This window comes from Topomyia yanbarensis, chromosome 2 (assembly GCF_030247195.1).
Source record: "Topomyia yanbarensis strain Yona2022 chromosome 2, ASM3024719v1, whole genome shotgun sequence".
Classification (NCBI taxonomy): domain Eukaryota; kingdom Metazoa; phylum Arthropoda; class Insecta; order Diptera; family Culicidae; genus Topomyia; species Topomyia yanbarensis.
This window is the reverse complement of record NC_080671.1, coordinates 429,783,765-429,807,591: the sequence shown is the minus strand read 5'-3', so window position 1 is coordinate 429,807,591 and position 23,827 is coordinate 429,783,765. Positions and strand designations below refer to the sequence as shown.

The window sequence follows — 23,827 nt, the reverse complement described above, 5'->3', positions numbered from 1 at the left end:
AGTATAAAAGCGATGCATCGCTATTATCATACGACGAACGTTCCGTGTATTCCAAACACAGGATGAATCGAATACACAACGTAGGCCCTAGCCACCAGACGAAACATTGTTTCTCTGATGATCCGTCCGTTAATCTGTCGACGGACCGGTGCCAATAATCGCGTTTTTCAGCTTTCATCAAGTTTTTCATTTGCATTTGTAGCATCGCGTATGTTGGGAAAAATTCGGGCGATCCGACGTTCAAAAGTTCCTTTCGCGTACAATTCTAAGCAATCTCTGCCCACTACAAAGTAGGACACTGCACACGGTTGTTCGCGTCGGTTACTCGTTTAGTCTGACCTTTAATCGTAGTGCAAATGCATTGTGTAAAAACTGGGGGAAAATGTAGGGACCAAAATATAGGGACACTTAGGGTATTTGATGTATCATGTGGAAATTCCTGCTAGTTTCCAAGATTATCGAGACTAGGAACCACTTGCTTCGGTTTTGTAACAGCACCCTTCATGGGACACTCTCAGGCCTTTACGAGGAATCTTAGGTAAGAATTGATTTTCCTCTTTCGGAAATTAGAAGATGTTCCTACAATGGTATGGTCAGACCCTCGTTCTTTAGTGTACAATAGTGTACAAGGAAACGTAGAGATTAGTCGTTGTCGGTGATGTAGCGCTCTTTTTAATTTCTTATCGGAGCGTTGCTAAAAAGAATGTTTCATTTTGTCGCCACATAATTTATATGCGGGATATGTCCAAATATCATGCGGAGTCTCTCCACAGCAGGAAAACTTTTCATGATTCTCTCCGAATTTTCCACAGCGTGCCTTGTTTCTACAATAAGTCCCTGTAGGCCCAATTGTTTGCAACGACGGCAGTTCATGCCACGCGGCACAAAAAAGCAAATAAGTAGACCCGTCCAAAAGATCAAAGTTTGGCAGAGCAGATTCGGCGAAAGGTTCGAAATGAGGCTGATGGAAAAAGTTGTTTTCATACACTCCTTGATTTTCTCTGAACGCAATTGCTTGCGAACCAGAATTTTCACTGGTCGAAGGGCAAAGGGTTCTTGAAGGAGCGAACCCCATACTTCGCAATTAAGGCCCTTGTTGGTGACTACACCATCAAACTCTATTTCCCGGGGGGTACATAGACAAGATACTTCTTCGTACACGGCAAAGTTGTATTTAGTTAAATCTCGCATATATCGATGATGTTAAATGGCTTATATTTGCCCTGATTCAAGTTTGCTATGAATGTATACCAAATTCGTTACTGATACTTTTTGCATGTATCAGGCAACTAGCAGTTGGGAAATTAGATTCTGAGATGACTATGACTTTTATTGGTTTAGTTTGCGATAAAAATACACTGGAAAAATCAGTTTGGGCAAGGAAAAGTTTTTTTCAAGTAACTTTTTTTTCCTTGAAAGTGCCCAACTTGAATTTTTGACGGTAGGTAGAGTACACAATCACCTATTTTGGAACAAAATTTCATTCAAATCAAAGATGGTTTTTTTGTAAATCGAAATTTTTATAATCGGTCTTTTTCAGTGTCAATGAAGAATTTTTTCAATATTTTTATTAAAAAATTAGACTAATTTTGTGAAAATCCTATAACATTTTTTTTGGAGGATTTGTCATTTTTAGACTGAAAAAATTGGTAAAAAAAGTTTCACCCTTTTCAAAAGACAGTCTGGATCATTTTTTGAAAAACAGGTAGTTTCCAGTTAACCACAGCAAAATTCACAACTCATAGACAGGTTTTTTATACTGAACCTTGAGTTAAATATGCCTAAATTTAGGTTGAATCTACCTAATTTTGAGTATACCTCAAACAACTCAAAAGTACCTTATTCCATGGAAGGCCTCGACTGAATCGAATCACTCTCTTTGTTTTTGATAACACTAATAAGTGCGAAAGCGACGCAAAACTCAAAACTACCTAAGTTTAAGTTCAAATAACTTATTCTGCGGGTTGTTTTATTTTTCCGTGTAGTAAACTTTGCCTTCTCCGCAAAGGCTGGGTAATGCGTAAGACAGAGCCTCTTCCCAGCAACTCCTATCCCTACCTCCCCATGGTACTGGCCGGGAACTACGAGCAACCTTAGGGAAGATCGGGTAACCAACCCCGGTGGGAACTTTGTGGTCATAGGCTGCCAGGGAAGGGAGGAGGGGGGGGGGGGGTGTTTTGCTGCTGCAAGCCTGAGCGTCTGATCTCCAGAAGGAGCGGCTCAAAACAGCGTCTGCTCCCCATGTTAGGGGCGGCTGATCATCGTCCGAGTGCCAGTGAAGAACTCTAAGCTCAACTGTGCATTATGGAACTCCGGAAAGTTAGGGGATTGGTGTCAGGCCCTGCGAGCCAGCCGTAAAAAACCAATTGCAGCGAAGAGTCAACAAGATAAGAATGCGAACCGATACCAATGGCGACGACCACTGCGACGAAAAGGGACTGGCGATTGGAAGCTTGGAACGTGGAACTGCAACTCCATCGGGAGCACCCGCGTACTCGCCGATGTTCTCAAGGACCGCGGGTTCGGAATCGTAGCGCTGCAGGAGGTGTGTTGGACAGGATCCATGGTGCGAACGTTTAGAGGTAATCATACCATCTACCAGAGCTGCGGCAACACACATGAGCTAGGGACAGCTTTTATTGTGATGGGCGATATGCAAAGGCGCGTGATCGGTTGGTGGCCGATCGACGAAAGAATGTGCAGGTTGAGGATCAAGGGCCGTTTCTTCAACATCAGCATAATAAACGTGCTCACTCCGGAAGCACCGATGATGACAAAGACGGTTTCTACGCGCAGCTCGAACGAGAATACGACCGCTGCCCAAGCCACGACGTCAAGATCATCATTGGGCACTTATACGCTCAGGTAGGCCAGGAGGAGGAATTCAGAGCGACGATTGGAAAGTTCAGCGCTCACCAGCTGACGAATGAGAACGGCCTTCGACTCATTGATTTCGCCGCCTCCAAGAACATGGCCATTCGAAGCACCTTCTTCCAGCACAGCCTCCCTTATCGTTACACCTGGAGATCACCGCTACAGACGGAATCGCAAATCGACCACGTCCTGATTGATGGACGGCACTTCTCCGACATTATCGACGTCAGGACCTATCGTGGCGCTAACATCGACTCTGACCACTACCTGGTGATGGTTAAATTGCGCCCAAAACTATCCGTCATTAATCATGTACGGTACCGACGGCCGCTTCGATACGATCTGGAGCGACTGAAGCAACCAGATGTCGCCACTGCTTATGCGCAGCACCTCGAGGCAGCGTTACCGGACGAGGGAGAGCTCGACGTGGTCCCTCTAGAGGACTGCTTCAGAACAGTAAAAGCAGCCATCAACAACGTAGCTGAGGACATTGTCGGGTACGATTAACGGAGATGACGGAACGATTGGTTCGACGAGGAGTGCAGAGCGGTTTAGGAGGAGAAGAATGCAGCGCGTGCGGTCATGCTGCAGCATGGAACCCGACAGAATGTGGAACGATACAAACAGAAGCGGAGGCAGCAGACACGCCTCTTTCGGGAGAAAAAACGCCGCCTGGAAGAAGCGTAGTGCGAGGAAATGGAACTGCTGTGCCGTTCTCAAGATACACGGAAGTTCTACCAGAAGCTCAACGCATCCCGCAAAGGCTTCGTGCTGCAAGCCGAAATATGTAGGGATACGGACGGGAGCCTGCTGACGGACAACCGTGAGGTGATCGAAAGGTGGAAGCAGCACTTCGACGAGCACCTGAACGGCGAGGAGAATGTAGGTACACATGGCCAAGGCAACGGAGGATTTGACTACGTCAGTGCAGTTGAGGACGGGAATGAACCAACTCCCACATTGAGGGAAGTTAAGGATGCCATCCAACAGCTCAAGAACAATAAAGCAGCTGGCAAGGATGGTATCGCAGCTGTACTCATCAAGTTGGGCCCGTAAAAGTTGGCCACTTGTCTGCACCAGCTAGTAGTCAGAACCTGGGAAACCGAACAGCTACCGGAGGAGTGGAAAGAAGGGATGATCTGTCCCATTTACAAGAAAGGCGACCATTTGGAGTGTGAGAACTTCCGAGCGATCACCATTTTGAATGCCGCCTACAAAGTGCTATCCCAGATCATCTTCCGTCGTCTATCACCTAAAATAAATGAGTTCGTGGGAAGTTATCAAGCCGGCTTCATCGATGGCCGATCGACAACGGACCAGATCTTCACCGTACGGCAAATCATCCAGAAATGCCGTGAATACCAGGTCCCAACGCATCACCTGTTCATCGACTTGAAGGCGGCATACGACACTATCGGCCGCGTAGAGCTATGGAGAATCATGGACGAAAACCCGGGAAGCTGACTCGACTGATCAAAGCAACGATGGACGGTGTACAAAACAGCGTAAGGATTTCGGGTGAACTTTCTAGTCCATTCGAATCTCGACGGGGACTGAGACAAGGTGATGGACTCTCGTGTCTACTATTCAACATCGCTCTGGAAAGTGTGATGCGACGATCCGGGCTCAACAGCCGGGACACGATCTTCACGAAATCCGGCCAATTTGTATGCTTCGCGGACGACATGGACATTATCGCCCGAACATTTGGAACGGTGGCAGACCTGTACACCCGCCTGAAACGCGAAGCAGCAAGGGTCGGACTAGTGGTAAATGCGTCCAAAACAAAGCATCTGCTGGTAGGCGGAACCGAAAACGACCGGATCCGGTTAGGAAACAGCGTTACGATCGACGGGGATACCTTCGAGGTAGTGGAGGATTTTGTCTACCTAGGATCCTTATTAACGGCTGACAATAACGTGAGCCGTGGTATCCGAAGACGCATCATCAGCGGAAGTCGGGCCTACTATGGGCTCCAGAAGAAACTGCGGTCAAGAAAGTTTCACCCCCGCATCAAATGCACCATGTACAAAACGCTTATAAAACCAGTGGTTCTCTACGGACACGAGACTTGGACCTGAAAGCGCTAGGAGTTTTCGAGCGACGGGTGCTAAGAACGATCTTCGGCGGTGTGCAGGAGAACGGTGTTTGGCGGCGAAGGTGAGCCACGAGCTCGCTGCACTCTATGGCGAACCCAGTATCCAAAAGGTGGCCAATGCTGGAAGGATACGGTGGGCAGGGTATGTTGCAAGAATGCCGTGCAACAATCCTGCAAAGATGGTGTTCACTAATGACCCGGGTGGTACAAGAAGGCGAGGAGCACAGAGAGCACGATGGGCGGACCAGGTGGAACGTGATTTGGCGAGTGTTGGGCGTAACCGACGTCGGAGAGCTGCAGCTACAAATCGAGTATTGTGGAGGCAAATTGTTGATTCAGTGTTATCATGAAATTGATGTTGAACTAAATAAATGGAGTGAATGAAACTTTGCCTTCTCACTCCAATGTAGTATAAATAGGTGTGGCAGATCACATGGTTTGCTAACGTTGGAAACCAAAAATATGTAAACAATCCAGAAGCGCGACGTGTCGACGTCATAGCGTTCACACGATTCAATGGGAGCTAAACGAACGGTATGACGAAAGCAAGTCGATTTATTCTGATATCACTAACACCACTCATGTAAGATTCATCTTACGAATACAATAGTGACGTCTTAGCCCCACTTGTATATACCACATTGTTCCTACTCCTCGTCTTCCGAGTAATCGGCGATTGTAGTCTTTCGGCGCTTCAGTAGAATCCTGGTCGTATTCGGAATAACTGAGGTTATACGACGTTTCAGTTTCTTCCTAGTAACAGTGCTGGCGTTCGTAGCGGTTTCGATTTCTTCAGCCGTTGTGTTCATTACCGTCCAAGCTTCTGTCGTTACGTTCATCACTGTCAAAGGTTCGTCGGATGCAAGTGTACTATTGTAGGCAGCTGAATCGTGCACGGTTCCATTATTGGTCGAGTTGGTGTCTCTGCTATATACGTGGGAAAATAACTGATGAAGGAACAAGAGGTGGTTCATGTATGAGTAATCGGTTTTCGTAAAGAGTGAACAATAGGTTTGTTCCAGTACCAGTACAAACTAGAAGTACTCCGGAGAAAATCGTTCCTGTACTCTCTTCTTCTCTTTTTTCTTCTGTTAGAAAACCGGAGTAAAAAGGAGTAAATAATTTTTGCTCCTGTTTACTCCGGACTGACTCGTGTACTGGAACAAACCTAATCTTACCATGTAGGGAACTGCATCGTAGTAGGACTGTGAAATATAATAGTTATTATGTTAGTTAGCATGTTAGTTATTTGTCAACATACCGCGCTCAAAACAACTCGCTTCGTGGTAGTGGTTTTTCTCATCGCCGCGTTTTGATGCTGAAAACAAAACGAGAAACCTTGATTTTGTTATACAAAGTCAATCAAAAATTTCGCATTGTTATTACCTTGTTAGTCGAAACTGGAGGCGAGGATCGTCGTGTCGTCTAAAACAATGAAACAAATAAAACTATTTTTAACTAACTGAAAAATATCGTTAAACGAAAATAATATACATTCCATCATTGTTATTATGACTTAGTAAACATTAAACATCCCTGTTAGGTTTTATACCAAGTTAACATCCCTGTTAGGTTTTACACCAAATCGTGCTTATAATGTGCATTCTAAAGTATAGTTCCCAAGTAACCGATAAGCTAGCTTTATAACATAGCCTAATATCTGCTTTAGATTCACATATAAAGCTGTCTTAAAGAGCCGTGAAGCCCTAAATACTTCTATAATGCTGGTATTATGCCAGAAAAGGCGAAATATAGTGCTATTACTGTGCAGAGATTGACAGCTCATTTCTGCAGTACTAATGCTATTATATAGCACCAGCGTGTAAATGTCAAATTTGTAAGCCTAATATTGGCATTACTTTCCTTTCGGTATGATAAGCAAAAAGGAAAAATTTTAAAATAAAATGTTCCTTTTAAACCCGTAATTGACCCTCTTCTAATCCATTGTAATGAATATCCTTAATGGGTTTTCGTTCTCACATGATATGAAATGTTTTATGAAAATTACCTTTAGTAAGTCTCGAACTGAGGTACCTTGCCTCGTCTTTCACGGTAAGTGCGCTGCGTTGGCTCCCTGGACTATATTGCATATGTTCGATTGAAATGAAATATGCCGAATATAATCTTCAAGAAGAGTTGCATAACAAATAAATCCACAGCATTACAATAGCATTATATCGGCTTTTTATTTGCTCTACAATGGCACTAAATGCACTTGTAAAGCTTACATGCTTTAAACATCCTTGAAGCATGTACGCGTTATATCAGCTTTATATACGCATATAGGGCAAGCGATAATGCTATATGTCGGATGTGCAGTTATGCATTATTGATGCTAATATACAGCTTTATTGCATTGTTAATGCTGTAATAGAGTTTCAATGCAACATTAGTGCAAATATATAGCCAATATAGTGCAATGGCATAATGCTTATGGTTACTTGGGTTACTATTAGTTTCAAAATTGATTCGTCTATTTGAATTGCAATGAAATCAATGAACAAAGCAAGTGTTGCCGTTATGGTTGATTTTCACTATTCATCTCCTTTCCCATTCTATCTGTGTTCGCTGTGATTATTTACGAGAAATGAGCGACAAACATTGAGGGAAAAGTACACGCATACGAAAAAACACCTAAAATTTAGTTCTTTTGACTCAATCTGAGGGTATTGTGGAATAAGGTAGAATGAGGTAAACCGTGTTGAAAGTAGTTTCCCTTTAATCACGCCAAAAATCACAACTCATTGATAGGTTTTTTATACTCAACCTTGAGTTCAATACACCTAAATTTATGTTGAATTTACCTAATTTTGAGTATACCCAAACAACTCAAAAGTACCTTATTTCACGGAAGATCTCGACTGAGTCGAATCTCTCGGTTTGTTTTTGACAACACTTATAAGTGCGAAAGCGACGCACAACTCAAAAGTATCTTAAATGAAACTTAATCTTTGGGTTGTTTTATTTTTCCGTGTAGATGAATTTGAGTTGCAAGAACGATAAAGTGTACTAGGAGAATGAAGCATTAGATAGTGACATCAGAAAGTGGTGTGTGTATGCGGGTGTTCGCTGGCATACCCAGTCACACCCACTCCGGCTCCGGTTCGGATACCTGAATGGATTCTATACGCTTCCCAGCTCAAATACAAGAATCGATTGTTGCATTTGAGTTGGAATCTGTACAGAATACATTCAGGATTCCGAGACAATTTCCGAATGGGTTGTGGGGAGGGGGAGTGGGTAGATGTGCGATCGTGAGGCCGATTTACTAGTGGTGTTTTTGCTTGAACCTGAAACTGAGTCAGGTTCTAACCCCAACCGCTGTCACTTTATACATTTTGACAGCAGTTGGGGTTAGAAACTGACTCAGTTTCGCTTCGAGGAAAAACGACATAAGTAATGACATTTCTGGAATTGTATGGGAATTCCGTCATTGCTCGTTTGTACATCATTAGAAGTCACATTACTGCTCTGTAATGACATTAACGCTTTCATGCCCAACTTTTTTCTACTACATGTAGGGTTTCCAAACTTTTTTTCCTTGAAAACGGTTGGGTCAAGAAACACGATAAGCCTATTTTCATGAAGATAGGTGCTTTCGTGGCAGTGCTAGAAACTGGTTAATTTTTACCTTTTAATGCTCAATACAATTCTCCTGGAATAATTACAATAGTCAAGTTACGTGGAAAACGTAGCCAACGACAGTCTAAATTGATAAATTTGATCAGTTTTCAATAATATTGCACCATAACGAAGATATATGAAAATATCATTTTCCGTCGTCAACGTAAACTGTCCCTGGCAGCACTGCTCCATTGGAATCCAATCACACTAATTGCAATAACTTCAGTTCTAGAGCTGATCCTTGTAACTGTTAATACTCAAATTAAAGGCAATAATCACATTAATGAGCCTTACTTGTTTTTGTGAGCAAATCTCGCCTCAATCAAAAGTTATATCTGTTTAAAAACGTTGTTGTCCACAAACAACATGGACATGAATGGGTTAATAAAACTTCGTGCGAGGGTACTTAGGGATTTGAGAATCTTTGCCAGAAGACTACAAGAAGAGGTCGCATGCCGCTATTAACACTGATGGTTTACTATCTCGCTCTTACATATGTTAGGTCCATTAGCACAGACTAACAGACATAACACTATGAGGGGATTCCCTCAAAAAATATCGATCCGACAATTTCCCCAGAACACTAGCTCCACCTTTTATTCGCCGTCCCAAACACTCATTTGCTGGTGGGATACCCCTCAGGCTTGGGAACAATTTTTCACTAGTGGTCTATCCCCCATATTATTGTTCATATGTCAGTGGCGCCAAAATTTCAAATGCGGCCACAGTCCCAAATACAAATATATTTCAAATGAGCGTTAAAGCGGGCGAAGCATTGTTTTCGAGTGTAAACACACATGTTAAAGTAATGGGATACAATATGCTAGAGCGAGACCCTTTGTTTCAGTCCGTGAATATATGGAGACAGTAGCGCTTTGCTCCCTCTATTAGTTAAAATCTCTTGGCGAAACGCACGCTATTTACCTTGTTAGGTGGGCAAATTGCCGCGACATACGTCCAACACGGCCGTGTTGTCTAAAACAATGAAATAAATAACGAATTAGAACCATTTACAACGGGTTTTACACCCAATTCGAACTTACTGACGCTCTCGTCGTTTTTGCTCCGATCCTCTAGAATCCAGTTAATAAAAGATAATCATAATACTTGCTGTTTTGATAAACAAATTTAACTTACTAATGGCGCTGCAGTCGGTCGATGATTTGCGTTTACCAATTTTCCGGAGTGACGCGACTGAGTAGTTTTCAACGTTGCTCGATGTGATTTGACGCGAGTTGTTGTTCGTGATTTACCCGGGTGTGTCTGGCTTAGCACTTCCTGGAGGCAAAGGGCGGCCAAAAGCAGCAGCAAACTTTTCGGTCGCATTTTTCCGATTGTAGAATCGTTGAATAGCTTCTTCCATCCGAAGAGTTGGTCGTATATGAAAGTGGATAGTGCTTTTTTCGCTTCTATTTATTAGTTTGGACAAGGATCAATTTAAAATACATTAGGCAATAATTGGCACCTGACATTGATTACCAGTGTACTGAATACGGATTCATTTTAACTAGTCTATCTGATTGGTAGCGGGAATAAGTTTGGGGCAGAAAAAAAATGATTCCTATTTCGGTGGGTCAGGTGATAGATGAGATAAGGCGTTTGTCTTCATAAACCAGCTGTCGTTTATTCGAGCTTCGACCAGGAAGGATTATTATTATACCGACAAATTCATTAAACCTAATGCGTTGAGAAACTTCTCGTCCGGTAATACTAATGTATTTTTTGATAAGGATTAACGCGTTGAATGATATCTGCACCCAATGGCGCAGGTGGTGAAATTGAATATAGGCAACTGTCGTAGGCTCAAGCTAAATTTTGACTTTCAGAAAATATTCCACATAGAAGACGTCCTGCTAAGTCAAGACAAGTTTCGGCTTAGCTGTGTCTCATCGGCTTAACAGAACTTCTAGTCTAACGGGACGTTACGTTTGACCAGTCGTTTGATTGGAAACATAAATAGTGTTTCCGCTTTTAGATTTAGATATATTTCAATAATAAGTTAGTCCGTTTCTGATTAAACGAAGTCGAAACACACCCATGACTTTATTAAGTTAGGATTTGTGCCCTTCACGTACAAAGAGTGGTATCACCAAAAATGTTCGCCTTTGGGAGAAAGATTGGTGTTTACCCCATTTTTCCTCCTTAGGGAGCAATATAGCATAGTTGTTAACACAGTTTGCTGCTGCGTGTGTAGATCCTCTTCCTTGGCGGTGTAATATTAACTACGTTGTCCACCGCATCTTGGGGGCCATTCGGTCTGCCTTCACTCTCGTTATCGTTCACGGCCAGTCGTCATCGCTACTACATTCTTCCTGGCCTTTAATCATAGTGCTGGTTGTTGGTTTGGAGATTCTAGGCACAACCATTGTTACTTCTCTTCTCATAACTTCCCGAATAGATCGTAAGGGACATTTAGAAAAGTCTACAGAAACGGTTCTCAACCTTGTTTGAACCACGGACCCTTTCGAAATCACCCCTGGCATTCGCGGACACCTTCGAAATCACCCCCACTGTTTAGCATCCGTTTTGTATGCTGTCAATATTTTAGTCTGTTACAGAAAAAACTTAAAATTTTAATATCTATCCGGAAAAGATTCTTCGCGGATCCCCAGGAACGACTTTAAAGAGGTCAAGGAGGGGGTCCACGGACCTCAGGTCGAGAATCGCTGGTCTACAGTAACACAATTCGTCCGCATTTGAACATATTGCAGCATATACGAGGAAGTAAAACAGAAGCAGGGTTGCCAGATTCCTATCGGAAATGTTTCGGTAGCAATGATAACTGTTTTAACTCAACCAAATTTGCCCTAGTTCTAATTGCGCACGATGAACTAAAAAACCATTTGTTTTGATTCGAAAAACAGCCACTTTATGCTTGAAAGATATGAGGACACCACTTAATAGGACATTTTTCCCAAACATAATTGTAAAAAAATTATACTGTTTTAGTTAGTTCTAGTTAAATAATCCTATAACGGTTACAGACGTGATTCGCTGGTTGGACACTTTTAATTGGACTGCTTTTTAGTTGGACCATTGTCCAGCTAAAAAACATCTGAACGTCAAAATCTTATGTCAAATTGACTTTGACAATCTATCTAACAATCTTTTACACTACTAATGTCTTCTTTGGAGAGTTTTTCACATTTGTCAGTTGGTCCAACTAGTGAATTAAATTCGTTAGTTGGCCATAGGCTGTGGCCCAACCAACGAATCACCAAAATTAACCAAACATCCTATATGAAAGATAAAAGTGCTCTTTAAATTAATTGCTGCAAAATTATGGATTTTAGTCTATATATTAAATAGATAACTGCTTTAAAACTTTCAATATTAAATAATATTATTTTAATAATAGTCCGTACTGATTTTTACCAGAAGGCTTGGATTCAACTCAAAAAATGTTCTGGCATCTGTTCGGAAAGTTTTTAGACTAAATTACGTACTTTATCCCAAACGTAAGCGAGCACCAAAACATATAGCGAAACACCTCGAAAAAAATACCAATTTGTTGCCGTACACTTCACCATAAACACTACGACTTCAAAAATTATCGTTTTGCACAGAGTTAAAAATAATCTAAGCTCTTTTTTGACGGTTGAAAATGAACCTGTTGCGTCGCGGTGAATAGAAAAAATATTCATTCAATTGAATATCGTACAATATATTCATTACACTAATTATCTAAGAAAATGTTTTCAAATGCCTATAAAGCATATGAAACAACAATCATAATCTTTTACATTGTGCCAGGGCCTACTTTGATGCGTTTGATTCGTGGCTGCACGGTCGCTTCGTGTAATAATCGGAGCCGAATGAAAATCTGCATGGATGAATGGGCGGTTTGTTCGTTTGACGTTTTCAGCTGCGTCACTGAATATTGAAAATGAATGCGGCTGAATATGATCAATTTCAATGAATTTGAATATTTTTAACTTTGGTTTTGCATAATGAGTGGTACTTTACATTCCTGCATCATAAACAAAGTGGAAACGATGACTATTACGATGCTAGCTATGCCTACAAATCGAAATTCGAATCGATGGTGCGACTGCCATGTTGGATCGGAGAAGTGCTTTTTCATCAACTTCACTTGTGACGGCAAGAGTAGACAATGTACACTTTGCTATTGGAACAATGCACACTAAATTGAGAGGATAACGGTATCGTTCATTTTGCTTGTCCGTGGTTCAGAATCGAGCAGGAGGTGAAAGTAATGCTATTATTATTTATTTAGGCTTTAGCTTCACGGATCATTTGCCTTTTTTGAAAATAATACACTTTTCAAAGATACAATTAAATTTACAATTAATGATAAAAAATAAGCGTATATTATTACTGTAGTCTATCCTGGGCGCACTGCTTTCCGCTCCTTGTATTAATTTTCTTTCAAGATGGTGAGGAATGGTCAGGTTTTCCTTTTGCTACTTGTTGATTTTTCTGTCTGCCGACCACCTCCCTTGATAGTGTTTGTTGTCATTGCTAGAGCAGTTTTGATTTTCGCTGTTAGATGTTTTTTTATCCAGTTCGTTCATTTAATAGGCACAAATGCGTTAGCCAAATTCATTTTTTTACATTTTAGATATCTTAAAACTAGTAGGTTACAATTTAGAAATATTTTTTTATAACAAGAGCAACTTTTTTACAACAATCTTAAAACTAGAAATGCAATGCTATATACAACAATGTGATACAATAGTTTTTTGCAACTCTTAAAACTAGGAATCGAGTTTAATATACAAAAGGGGAACATAAGTTTTTTTTTACGAAAAAATTTACAGCTATCCTAAAACTAAGAGTACAGTTTGATATACAGGGTGTTTGGTTCATGGTTAAGAATCTCTCGGGGGGTGATAGACTGCCATATTTGGAGAAAAAAACTGTTCTACACATACCATCAAATCTCAACCGTTACAGAGTTATTGAACTTTTTGTGTAAAAAACTTATTTGTCTTAAAATACCTCTAATTTTAAAAGTATACTTTGTATTTTAAATGTTTCAGTTCCATTCGAATGGTGAGAAAATTTCCTATTGAATGGTGTTCTCATATCTTTTAGTTAATTAGTTTTAATTACCTTTTAACTGTAAAGTAATTAAAAGTTAGTGTTTTTGAGGAGGTTTTTGCTAATTTTCTCGGAATAATAAAGTATGATTATAGCAATATCCATTATCCAAAAGTTGGGTTTTAGGACGATTCATGATTTGTTCTTGGACGTCATATTTCTATCTCTTCTCATTTCTTTGTAATTTCATTACTATACTTTTCCTGTAACCGACTTGCAAGTGCTTAAAAGACTCTAATCTAAAAAATATGCTTTATATCGTTATTTACAATATTGTATTGGAAAGCTGAGAAAATGTCCTATCAGTGTATGTACAAATATCTTTTAGTTAAGTGTACTAAATGATTTTTTACTAACAAAATAACTCAAAATTTGTGTTTTTTGGAGAGTTTTTTAATTATTCTAATTATTAATCAACAAAATTTATCGTTACTATTATTCATTTGATGCCCCTTAATGTTCTCTATAACTTTTTATTAGACACTTTGTCTATATATCTTTTCATTTTGCTGCTATTTAATAGTTAACACAGCATGAGCTTGCCACAAATGTAGTGGGTTCGAAATCGTTATTTTTGTATATGAAACGATGCGATAAAAACGATTTTGCGTCGAAACCAAAAGAGATAATTGAATGGAGTCAAAGAAAGAACTGTAGAACTTGCTGCGATGCATTATTTCCATGATAATAATGGTGATGTTTATTATTTACTATTTTAAGAAAATTAACGAAAATGCTAATAATAGCACTAACTTTAAACTAATTTACTTTTAAAAGAATACTAAATTCACTTAACTGAAAGGTATTAATACATTTTTCACTGTAAAATTTTCCTGGCTTTCGAATAAAAAGAAAAAAAAGTACAATAAGTGCCGTAATTTTTCAATTAGAGCTGGTACTAGTGAAAATGAGATAAAAATATCCAAGTAGAATAACCCAAAATCATGAAAATAAGAAAAGGTAAGTGTATCATGTCAAAGAATAAATTAAGCAGCTCATCAAGACTAACAATCTGAATTATTAAAATGATGAGGTTAACTATTAGGATTTTCAAGAAATGAACGAAAAATCGTTTGAAATTGTTTAATTTTCAATAAATTACTTTGAAAAGGCTACTTAAACTCATCAGCTGAAACATGTAAGTGCATCACTCAATGCGAAATTTTCTCACCTTTCGAATGGAACTGAAACATTTAAAATACAAAGTACACTTTTAAAGTTAGAGGTATTTTAAGACAAATAAGTTTTTTACACTAAAAGTTCAATAACTCTGTAACGGTTAAGATTTGATGGCATGTGTAGAACAATTTTTTTTCTCCAAATATGACAGTCTATCACCCCCCGAGAGATTCTTAACCATGAACCAAACACCCTGTATGAGAAGGGGAATAAGTTTTTATGAGAAATTTAACAGCTATGTTAAAACTAGGAGTGCAATTCGATATACAAGGTGGGAAAGAATAGTTTTTCATGACAATAATACATTATCTTAAAAATAGGAATACAGAATGCAAATGTGGTTTATGTCCAACTTCGATGGAAAGGGCGACCACGTTTCAGATACCTAATGTGACATCCTCAAGTACCTTTAGAGTCAAACCAAATCCCGAAATATTTAAATGTGAAGACCTGATTGATCGTTACACCAATTAATGGAAGTTGGAGTTTCGCCGGCTCACGCCTCCTAGAAAAGAGAACCAATTCAGTTTTCTCCGTGGAGAACTCGATACCCAGCTGAAGAGCCCAAGCAGACAAATTGTGCAAAATATCATGCAATGGTCCTTGCAAAAGGGCAGCTTTGGGTCCTGTAACAGAGTCCACCCCGACGTCTGCAAGTTGCCTTAGCGTGCATGAATTGACAAGACATTCGTCAATGTCATTCACGTAAAAGTTTTAGAGCAGGGGACTTAGACTTAAGCCCTGTGAAAGACCCATGTATCTAAATCGCGATGTTATTAAATCTACATGCGAATAGTGCTTGTCTTTTCATACAACAGGTTTAGAAAAACGTTATTTAAAATCTCTGAAAGACCATGCTTGTGCAGCTTCTCTGACAGAATGTTGATTTCTGTAGAAAGTAACGGAAGGCAATCGTTCGTCCCTTTGCCTTTGCGAAAGCCAAATTGAGTATCTGACAGTAAGCCATTTGCTTCGACCCAATTGTCGAGGCGAAACAAGATCATTTTCTCGAACAACTTCCGAATACAGGACAGCAATCGGTCGATACGAGTTGTGGTCGGAGGCTGGTTTTCCTGGTTTTTGGATGGCGATGACCTTCACTTGCCTCCAGTGATGGGGGACAATGTTACCCTCATTGAACTTGTTAAATAAGTTCAACAAGCGCGTTTTTGCAGTGTCAGGCAGATTCTTCAGCAAGTTGAATTTTATTTTGCCTAACCCTGGAGCGTTATAGTTACATGACAAGAGATCAAGTGAGAATTCCACCATCGAAAGCGGTGTTTCGTAAGCGGTATCGTGAGGAGACGCGGCGTGGTACGTTTTCTGTACCGGGACAGAGTCCGGACAGATCTTCTTGGCGAAAGCGAATATCCAGCGGTTTGAATATTCTACGTTCTCGTTGGTACTGTTTCGATTACGCATACGTCGAGCCGTACCCAAAAGAGTGCTCATCGCTGTTTCTCTCGTTAACCCGTGGACGAACCGGCGCCAATTACTGCGTTTTTTTGGCTTTCATTACTCTTAATTCGCCTTTGTAACGACGCGTACTGTTGATAGCTAGTGGCTAATCCGTCTTCTCGGAAGGCCTTATATGCAGTGAAATTCGCCGCGTACAACTTTGAGCACTCTTTTCCCATCACGGGGTTGGAGACCGTCCATGGGTATTCCGGAGGAAGCGCTTGAGTGGATTCGATGTTTACGGATATCGCGGTCGCGTAACTCTTCCAATCAATGTTCCATGAGAGCTGATACGAGACATTGGTGGTTTCTAATGGTCTACAACTGTTAACAATTGAAATTACGATAGGCAAATAATCGTTACCGTGGGGATCAGGGATCACCTTCATTTCTCCCGTGTTTAAGATCGTCATTTCTCCCGTATTGCTATTGATCATCATGAAGACAGCCCCATACCGTAGCGTGTGAGTTAAAGTCTCCTAGAACTAACCGCAGTGCCGGTAAGGATTCCGTGATATTACAAAGCGTTCGGTGCCCTACCGATACTCTAGGAGGAATGTAGATGGAAGCAATGCAAAGGCCTTTGATTAGAATTTGACCAGCAACAATTTCAATGCCTGGTGTCGAAGGGAGTTTAATTCAGGCGAAAGAATAGCACTTTTGGTGTTAGATGTTTGATGGTTCGACTGAGTCAAGTACAGCTGGCTTCTTTTTACATTTATTAGAAAAGAAATGTATAGAATTCGCTCAAACTTTCAAGATTTTTTCCGAGGCTCGGGGGGCCGAGTCATATACCAATTGTCTAAGCTCGACGATTTGGGTTAATGTCTGTGTGTGTGTCTGTGTGTGTATGTAACGGACAAACTCTCATTCGTGTTTCTCAGCAATGGCTGAACCGATCTTATCCAAACCAATTTTAAATGAAAGGCCTATCACCCAGACAGAACGCTATCAAATGGTTTTTGATTCTGATGTTTAGTTTCCAAGATATGAATATCGCAGTTTTTTTTAAATTTGCTGCCGAAATTGACGACGTAACTATATATTTTTAGAAAGCTTATAAGAATACCTTTCGAACGAACTATAGATTGTGGAGATCGGAGTATTATCAAAAAAGATATTTAACATTAAATGCGAACGAAAGATTTTTATCATTTCCCAGAAATAAAACCAAAAATATTCAATGTATTATTAGCGCCAAAACGAATAATTTTAGGTGAATAGTATCTTCGGAGGATTTAAAGCATACAATATGCCCTGTCTTTTGGTATTGTGATTTTACTGATAAATCCCCCTAAGAGTGAGATATTTTCATAAATTTTCTTGGAAGTGATTGTATTGAAATAATGCCTCCAGCAAATTTTTAGCTCTTTTGCGAATAATTTTACTGAAGACATCAAATACTTATTTCGAATACTTTAAAAGTTATGGCTTGTTGTTTATGGATTACCCTTTGTCGCCTATTTATTGTTCAAAATAGTAATAATCCATTTAAATTAGCGAAATATTATTTCGATAAAACGAATTTCGTATTTCATTTTTCTATTTAGAACCACCAGAATAACCACAGAATAATTCCAAGTTGCTTAGATGGAACTTGATCACTTATCGGTGCAGAAAATTTCATTTGCGCGAACCTTCTGACTTATAACCATCGGATCGATCTGAAACATATCTCGGAAAATGAAAAGCGAAATGAATAACTCCAAGCACTGGTGTAATCTAGAGGATGCTTTGGGGTTTAACCACGCCCTCCCCCATCACCCAAAAAAAAATGATTGGATTTAAGTTAAAAATTTATTGATGCTGACTGATTTAATTCAATATTACAATGATATTTATCTGATCAGTACATTGATAACCTATTGTTTGAAACATCATGCGAACCTTTGAAAAATTGTGAGAATGCGATCCTGATCTGTAACTGATCTATTTGTCTTGATCTCACAGTTGTCTAATAACATCAATATCAAATACTTGCCTAAAACATTCCAATAGAAACTCATTCCTCATTCTGAAATTAATCATAATCATAATCATAATTTCCTATCATATTGAGTTCAGTTTTGAAGGGCCGTATAGTAATATGGATTAGGGTCTTTTTATAGGAAGCGACGCTGGAATTGCTTTAATTTCTATGAAACTTGGAACTGCTCACCGAAAAATTGCATAACTTCCAACATTTGCTGAAAATGTTTTTATTTTGGGAATGTGTCGAGTTGAGACGAAAAACGAGAAAACAACCTTCCAAAAGTAGGGGAATTTATGAAAAATGGCTTTTTCCGTTCCGCCAATTTCGCAGGTTCAGTATCTTCTATGAATTTTACAAACGTTAAACAGCACATCATTTAATAAAATAATTTTAGCGTTATATCCTCCAAGAAGTATTTATGGCGAATTTACTCTTCAACAAATTTAGTTCCAGACTTAATGTCTCCAGGAAAATTTTGGTGAGTGCTATTACAAACCACTTTGTTGAAGACATGAAGGCTCCATGTGTTCAAGGTATTAACATATTTTAGGCTATTTCTATTTAATTTTAAATTGAATTATTATGATTTTACTGTTTATGAGGTTTATAAACGATAAAATTTACATTTAATCCAAAGCTTGAGTTTGTGAAGCTCACAATAGAAAGTTATTTTAGAAAAAACTAGATTAAGGAACACTTCGTAAATATCATTTTATGACTTGATATACTCCATATACATAGTATTCATACCTACAATAAAGTTGTATTAAATGACAGTCTCAACAAATTCGCTAAAACAGGTTAAACTCTGTTACAATTTTTTTGTAAATTCTCCATAATTTTAAAACTTCAAAGATGGTGGTTTCGTAATTATGCCATTTGGACAGTAAGTTAGATTTTCACCAAATCCCCACCAAACTGAATGTCTGATTACTCCGCTTACTCCAAGTAAGTACAAAGTAAGTAAGGAACAAAGTCGTTCTAAACTCGTCCACAAGAAACTTCTTCGAATACTGCCTATCTATTTATACATTGAAGACCCGATTTGATCAGCCCCCAATTTTATCAGCCTCATATGAAAATATGTTTGATGGGCTCTAGCAGACGAACAAGGATGAAGCCGAGTAAATCCTTTCTTGAATATGTTTTCCTTATCCTAAAGATGCAAATATGCAAAAATAAAAAAAATAATTCTTTTAATTTTTGCGCTAGAAGACTGTATTAAATAAATAGTTATTAGACTACATTAAGGGAAGGGAAGAATATTTGAACAGCTTCAGTTTATTATGAAGGAAAAAAATGTCGCGTTTTAGCCAATGTCTCCATTTTGTCAGCCTAAAATACATCATGGAGATCATAAGAACGGGTCTTTACTGCATTTATTATTCACAGTAATCCCATTTTCTGAGGATATTTTCCTTCAATTGCATCGAATTACACCAATTTTTAGGTAGTTTTCAAGGGGTCATTTTGTCGACTTCTTCCAAAATTCGGCGAACTTATTCCCATTCGTGCGATAGTTTATGTTAAAAGGGTATCCTAAATTAATTTGTATACTTAAGGGTTTATATGTTGCAGATAGAGAAAATTCATAAATTTTCAGCTTTTCCTACACAATATTACAAAAGCTTCTTAAACAACTATTCCTAATAAGATTATGTAAATTAAAAAGCTTTTTTTATAGAAGTGACGGAAGGTTATCGAAAAGTTTCGTGAAAAATAAAATTCCAGCAATGATAATGATTTGCCCTAAAGGGTTTCGAGAGTTTTTTATTTGTTCTTTGGCATTAGGATTAGGGATATTAATTCAGATCAAAGATACTACTGGGAAGTCATTCTTAGAAAAAGTGGATATCGAAGTAAGGTTTGAACTATACACGAATGCACTTCAGAGGTAGCGAGATATCAAGAGCTGAAATTTCAGTGCTTAGTTCTCAGCCGCGTTGAGAATTTGAGTAAACGCTATTGAGTATGAACTTCAAATCCATTCGAAAATTTGTTTTTCGAATTTTTGACTCAGCACAACATATATAACCCCTTTAGAAAAATTCAGTTTTCCCTACACAATGCATATGAAGATTTTATATATGTTATTAACGGAGCATTATCTATAATTCGTTTCTATTTTTTTATGGGCCATTTTTCCGCTTTTCCATTAAATTGGTCTAACCTTTGAGATTTCTTGCACTGATATTGTATGCTTTTGAGCGATTCTCTGAGTCCTTGTAGTATGTGTTATCAAAAACATCGCGAAGCATCATGTTCAAAATTTTCTCAATCGATATAATACCCGAAGAAAGTGATAAGAATTATAAGAAATGTATTATCACACTGTTAGGTGGATTAAAAGCGTTTTTTGCTTATCACTTCCTTAGATATGTTAGCTATTGATTTGGAATATTGTTTGTCCGGCCTTTATTTTTTGGCTGGTTGTCTGTGGCGTATCAGCAGTTGTCGGAGGTTGTTTATTAGTGTTGGTTGTAGTTGATGGTTTTTCTTTAGTTGTTTCAGCGCATGGATTACCACAGTAGGCCGTCTGGTTATACAACTGGTAAATAGTCTTCCCAAGGTAGTTTCTGCCTCGATTAGGAAGTTGAACCATTCTATGGATGTAATTAATACTACGTTCACCCTACGAGTTAAAACGTGTTTTAACGCTATCTTGATGACATTTTTCTTGTTGCTAATTATTATAACATGTTTTAACTCTGTAGTGTGAACATGGTATAACACTCGAAAGTCAAGTCAATTAAGAAGGTATAGTTTAGTTCAGCCGCTTTCGCATCACCCAAACACCGTTGAGAATGCCAGAGCAAAAGTTTCTCCATGTGTCATTTGTGACGGATTCCGCTTCTCCATACTTAGACATGAATCTTTCAATGTAATCCGTAGTAGTGCGCGGTGCCAAATCTTGGAGACGAAATTCCGTAAGATCATTGTCAATTTACACGGGAATCTCGGTTTTGATGTTGGCGTATGCGCGTCGTGTTGCATGTTGTTCTTCACTACGAAGTTTTCTGCCTCGGCTAGGGAGTTGAACGTTATCAGTACTACATGCCTCGTATGATGTAGCTGTATGTGTATGGCTACGATATCGAGGTTGACGATTAGTTCGTGTATTTGGACTGTTGACTGCCGATCATGACACGAACTATATATTATCGACATGAATGTTCCACGGTCTTCCAAGTACAATATAGTCTTGTAACAAAGTTGGCAGAACAAAAAACCTTTCTTATCGATAGTTGTAGTGTAGTACTTATTCAACAGTAGCAAAAAAATACCCTAGTTTGAACGTTTTCCAAAGTTTCAACACACTGATTATAGCTGTAGTTCATCCAGTAGGAAAAAATCCAGTATTCTACTAACGCACGTTTTGTTGGATTTTTTTCCCGGCACTTCCCTCTCCTAACAGGACACCTCTACAAGACAAATAAAGCAGCTTCCTAACAAATTGAAAATACTTTTAAAATATATTAACCTTGGCAGCACTGATTAAACATTTGCACTGAAATGGCATCTATAGTAACACTCTCCAGCTTCCCAATATACAACGATTTTTTGGCTTGAAGATAATAAAACTGCGTGGCAATCTGGTTTAGGTATTATTAGGTCTATCGTCGAGAGCGCTTCCCATCTCCGGTGTAGGATTAATATGTTACCCTTCAAAATTCGTGTAGACATGTTCTAACATTTGCAAATATTTTTTTCAACAGGCAACCGTCGAGCTGGTGATGAGATGCTAAATGTCCTCTGCGCAAAACCTCCCAAAGATTGTACCTACTTATTTTCGCATATTAACAGTCAATATTTTTTTTCCTCAAAAGCAAACTAATTGTGCCGCGAAACTCACGAGAAAGCTTAACCAGTAGACGATTGTTTAATGTTTTACGTTTCCCTCCGAACCAAATAAAAACAAAACTGCTCCTTCTGTTGAATCTAAACAAGCGCTGCTTGGTTTGCATGATAGGTGTTAAAATTAACCATAGTACGTGTATAGGTTAAAAAAAATGGGTAAATCAAACGTAGAGGCATCCAAGTGACCGTTGACAATCCCACCTATTGGTGTTTGATTCTTTTGGAACAGCAACAAGGTACGTACGGAAAAAAATTACGTCAACAATCAAAGACACACTTCAATGCCTTCTGCGGTACAACAACGTGCATCAGTTCACCATTAAATTATAAATAAATACATGTCTTTTTTACGTTATGTTCCATTTCGAATACCGAAAAGTTCTTTATTTTCAACGTATTCTTTTTTTCTATTTTCTTTTCTTTTCTGTTCAACTTCAACACAAACTTTCCATGTCCGCATGTAAATCAACTCTCAGATTTCGTTCAGAGGAGAATCTCACGACTGCAACCCCCCAATTTGTTGTGTTCTATTTATATTAAGTTATGGAAGCGCAAAACAAGCTTATTCTTTTACCTTCGAGATCCTCTCTACCAAAAGCAACAGTAACAGTACGAGCAAAGTTTACGGGCTAAAACAAAACATCAACAACAACAACAACCAAAAGAACGAAACTATGCATAAAACAAAACCCCCCAGGTAAGCTGTAGGTACCTACCAGCTGATAGAAGTGGAAAGCGAAATTTCATAAATAAATCATGGCAACCAACCGTCGGACGTTCCGCTGCTGCTGCTGCTGCCGGATGCCCACTAAAAGTCACCGAGAATAATCACAACAGACAATCGCTATCCAAGTAACCGGAGCAACTCTTGACGTACAAACGTACAGGTCCAGGGTGGCATAGCGATGCTGCTGGGAAATTGTACCTTTTGGAAGAGTTTAGCTTGATCTCCTATCCTCCCGAATTATTTTATGTTCTCGGAAGAAATGAAAAAAAAACTGAACGAAAAAGTTTATGTTTCGCAGAAATCGTTTGGTTGCATTCGGACTGTTGATAAGAAACGAAATATCGTTAGTGAAAAATTATAAAACTACTATGGAAACAGCCAATCTGTTGATTCTGTGTAAAAAACTCCATTTATAGCGTCCGTTAAAAATGTACTTAAAGCGAATTTGCAGAAAAAAACCGTTGATGAATCGAAACTGTAACTTTTCTTTACATAGAAAAATGAGAAAGGCATATGTCGAATAAATTCTAACAGCATTTTACTTTTTAAAATTAAAATAAATTTTATGTGTACCCTATCATTATGAATAAAATTAATTTATGAAACACCCAGTAGGCCTTAAAAACTGTCGAATGTGGCAAACTAATCTTATAGCGTTTTCGCTTTTTCTTGGTGCTACACCGGTGTAGTGCGAAGAAAGAGATAGACTGATTACACCCAAGTTTGATTGATGGCATATTCGTTTTTGACAGTGCACTACACCGGCGTAGTCGGTGCTACACTCATTCAAACTTGGGTGTAATTAGTCTATCTCTTTCTTTGCACTACACCGGTGTAGCATCAAGAAAAAACGAAAACGCCATGAGTGTAGCACCGACTACACCGGTGTAGTGCACTGTCAAAAACGAAAATGCCATTAGTGTAGATGTAACTTTCAAGTCCCTGAGTTTAAGGTTTGTTGTGGAAAAAACAT

At 39.0% G+C, this 23,827-nt stretch overlaps 1 protein-coding gene and 1 long non-coding RNA gene across 4 annotated transcripts in view; one reads left to right on the top strand and one right to left on the bottom strand.

Moving 5' to 3' along the window:
• Positions 1-23,329, top strand: part of LOC131685362 (isocitrate dehydrogenase [NAD] subunit gamma, mitochondrial) — a 67,609-nt gene extending 44,280 nt beyond the window's left edge. The window contains exons 4-5 of one of the 3 annotated variants that reach the window (XR_009304783.1): positions 21,986-22,363; positions 22,604-23,329. Coding sequence is in view for 2 of the 3 variants with exons in the window: in XM_058969036.1 (XP_058825019.1) it covers positions 21,685-21,706 (22 nt within the window). In the remaining variant the exon portion in view is untranslated. The other 2 variants (XM_058969037.1, XM_058969036.1) reach the window with 2 other exon arrangements.
• Positions 5,796-6,435, bottom strand: LOC131685363 (uncharacterized). Its single transcript, XR_009304784.1, has 4 exons — positions 6,359-6,435; positions 6,234-6,290; positions 6,151-6,177; positions 5,796-5,919 (listed from the first exon to the last, which is right to left on the bottom strand). It is a non-coding gene; the product is annotated as an uncharacterized LOC131685363 (long non-coding RNA).
• Positions 23,330-23,827: the final 498 nt, after the last annotated feature.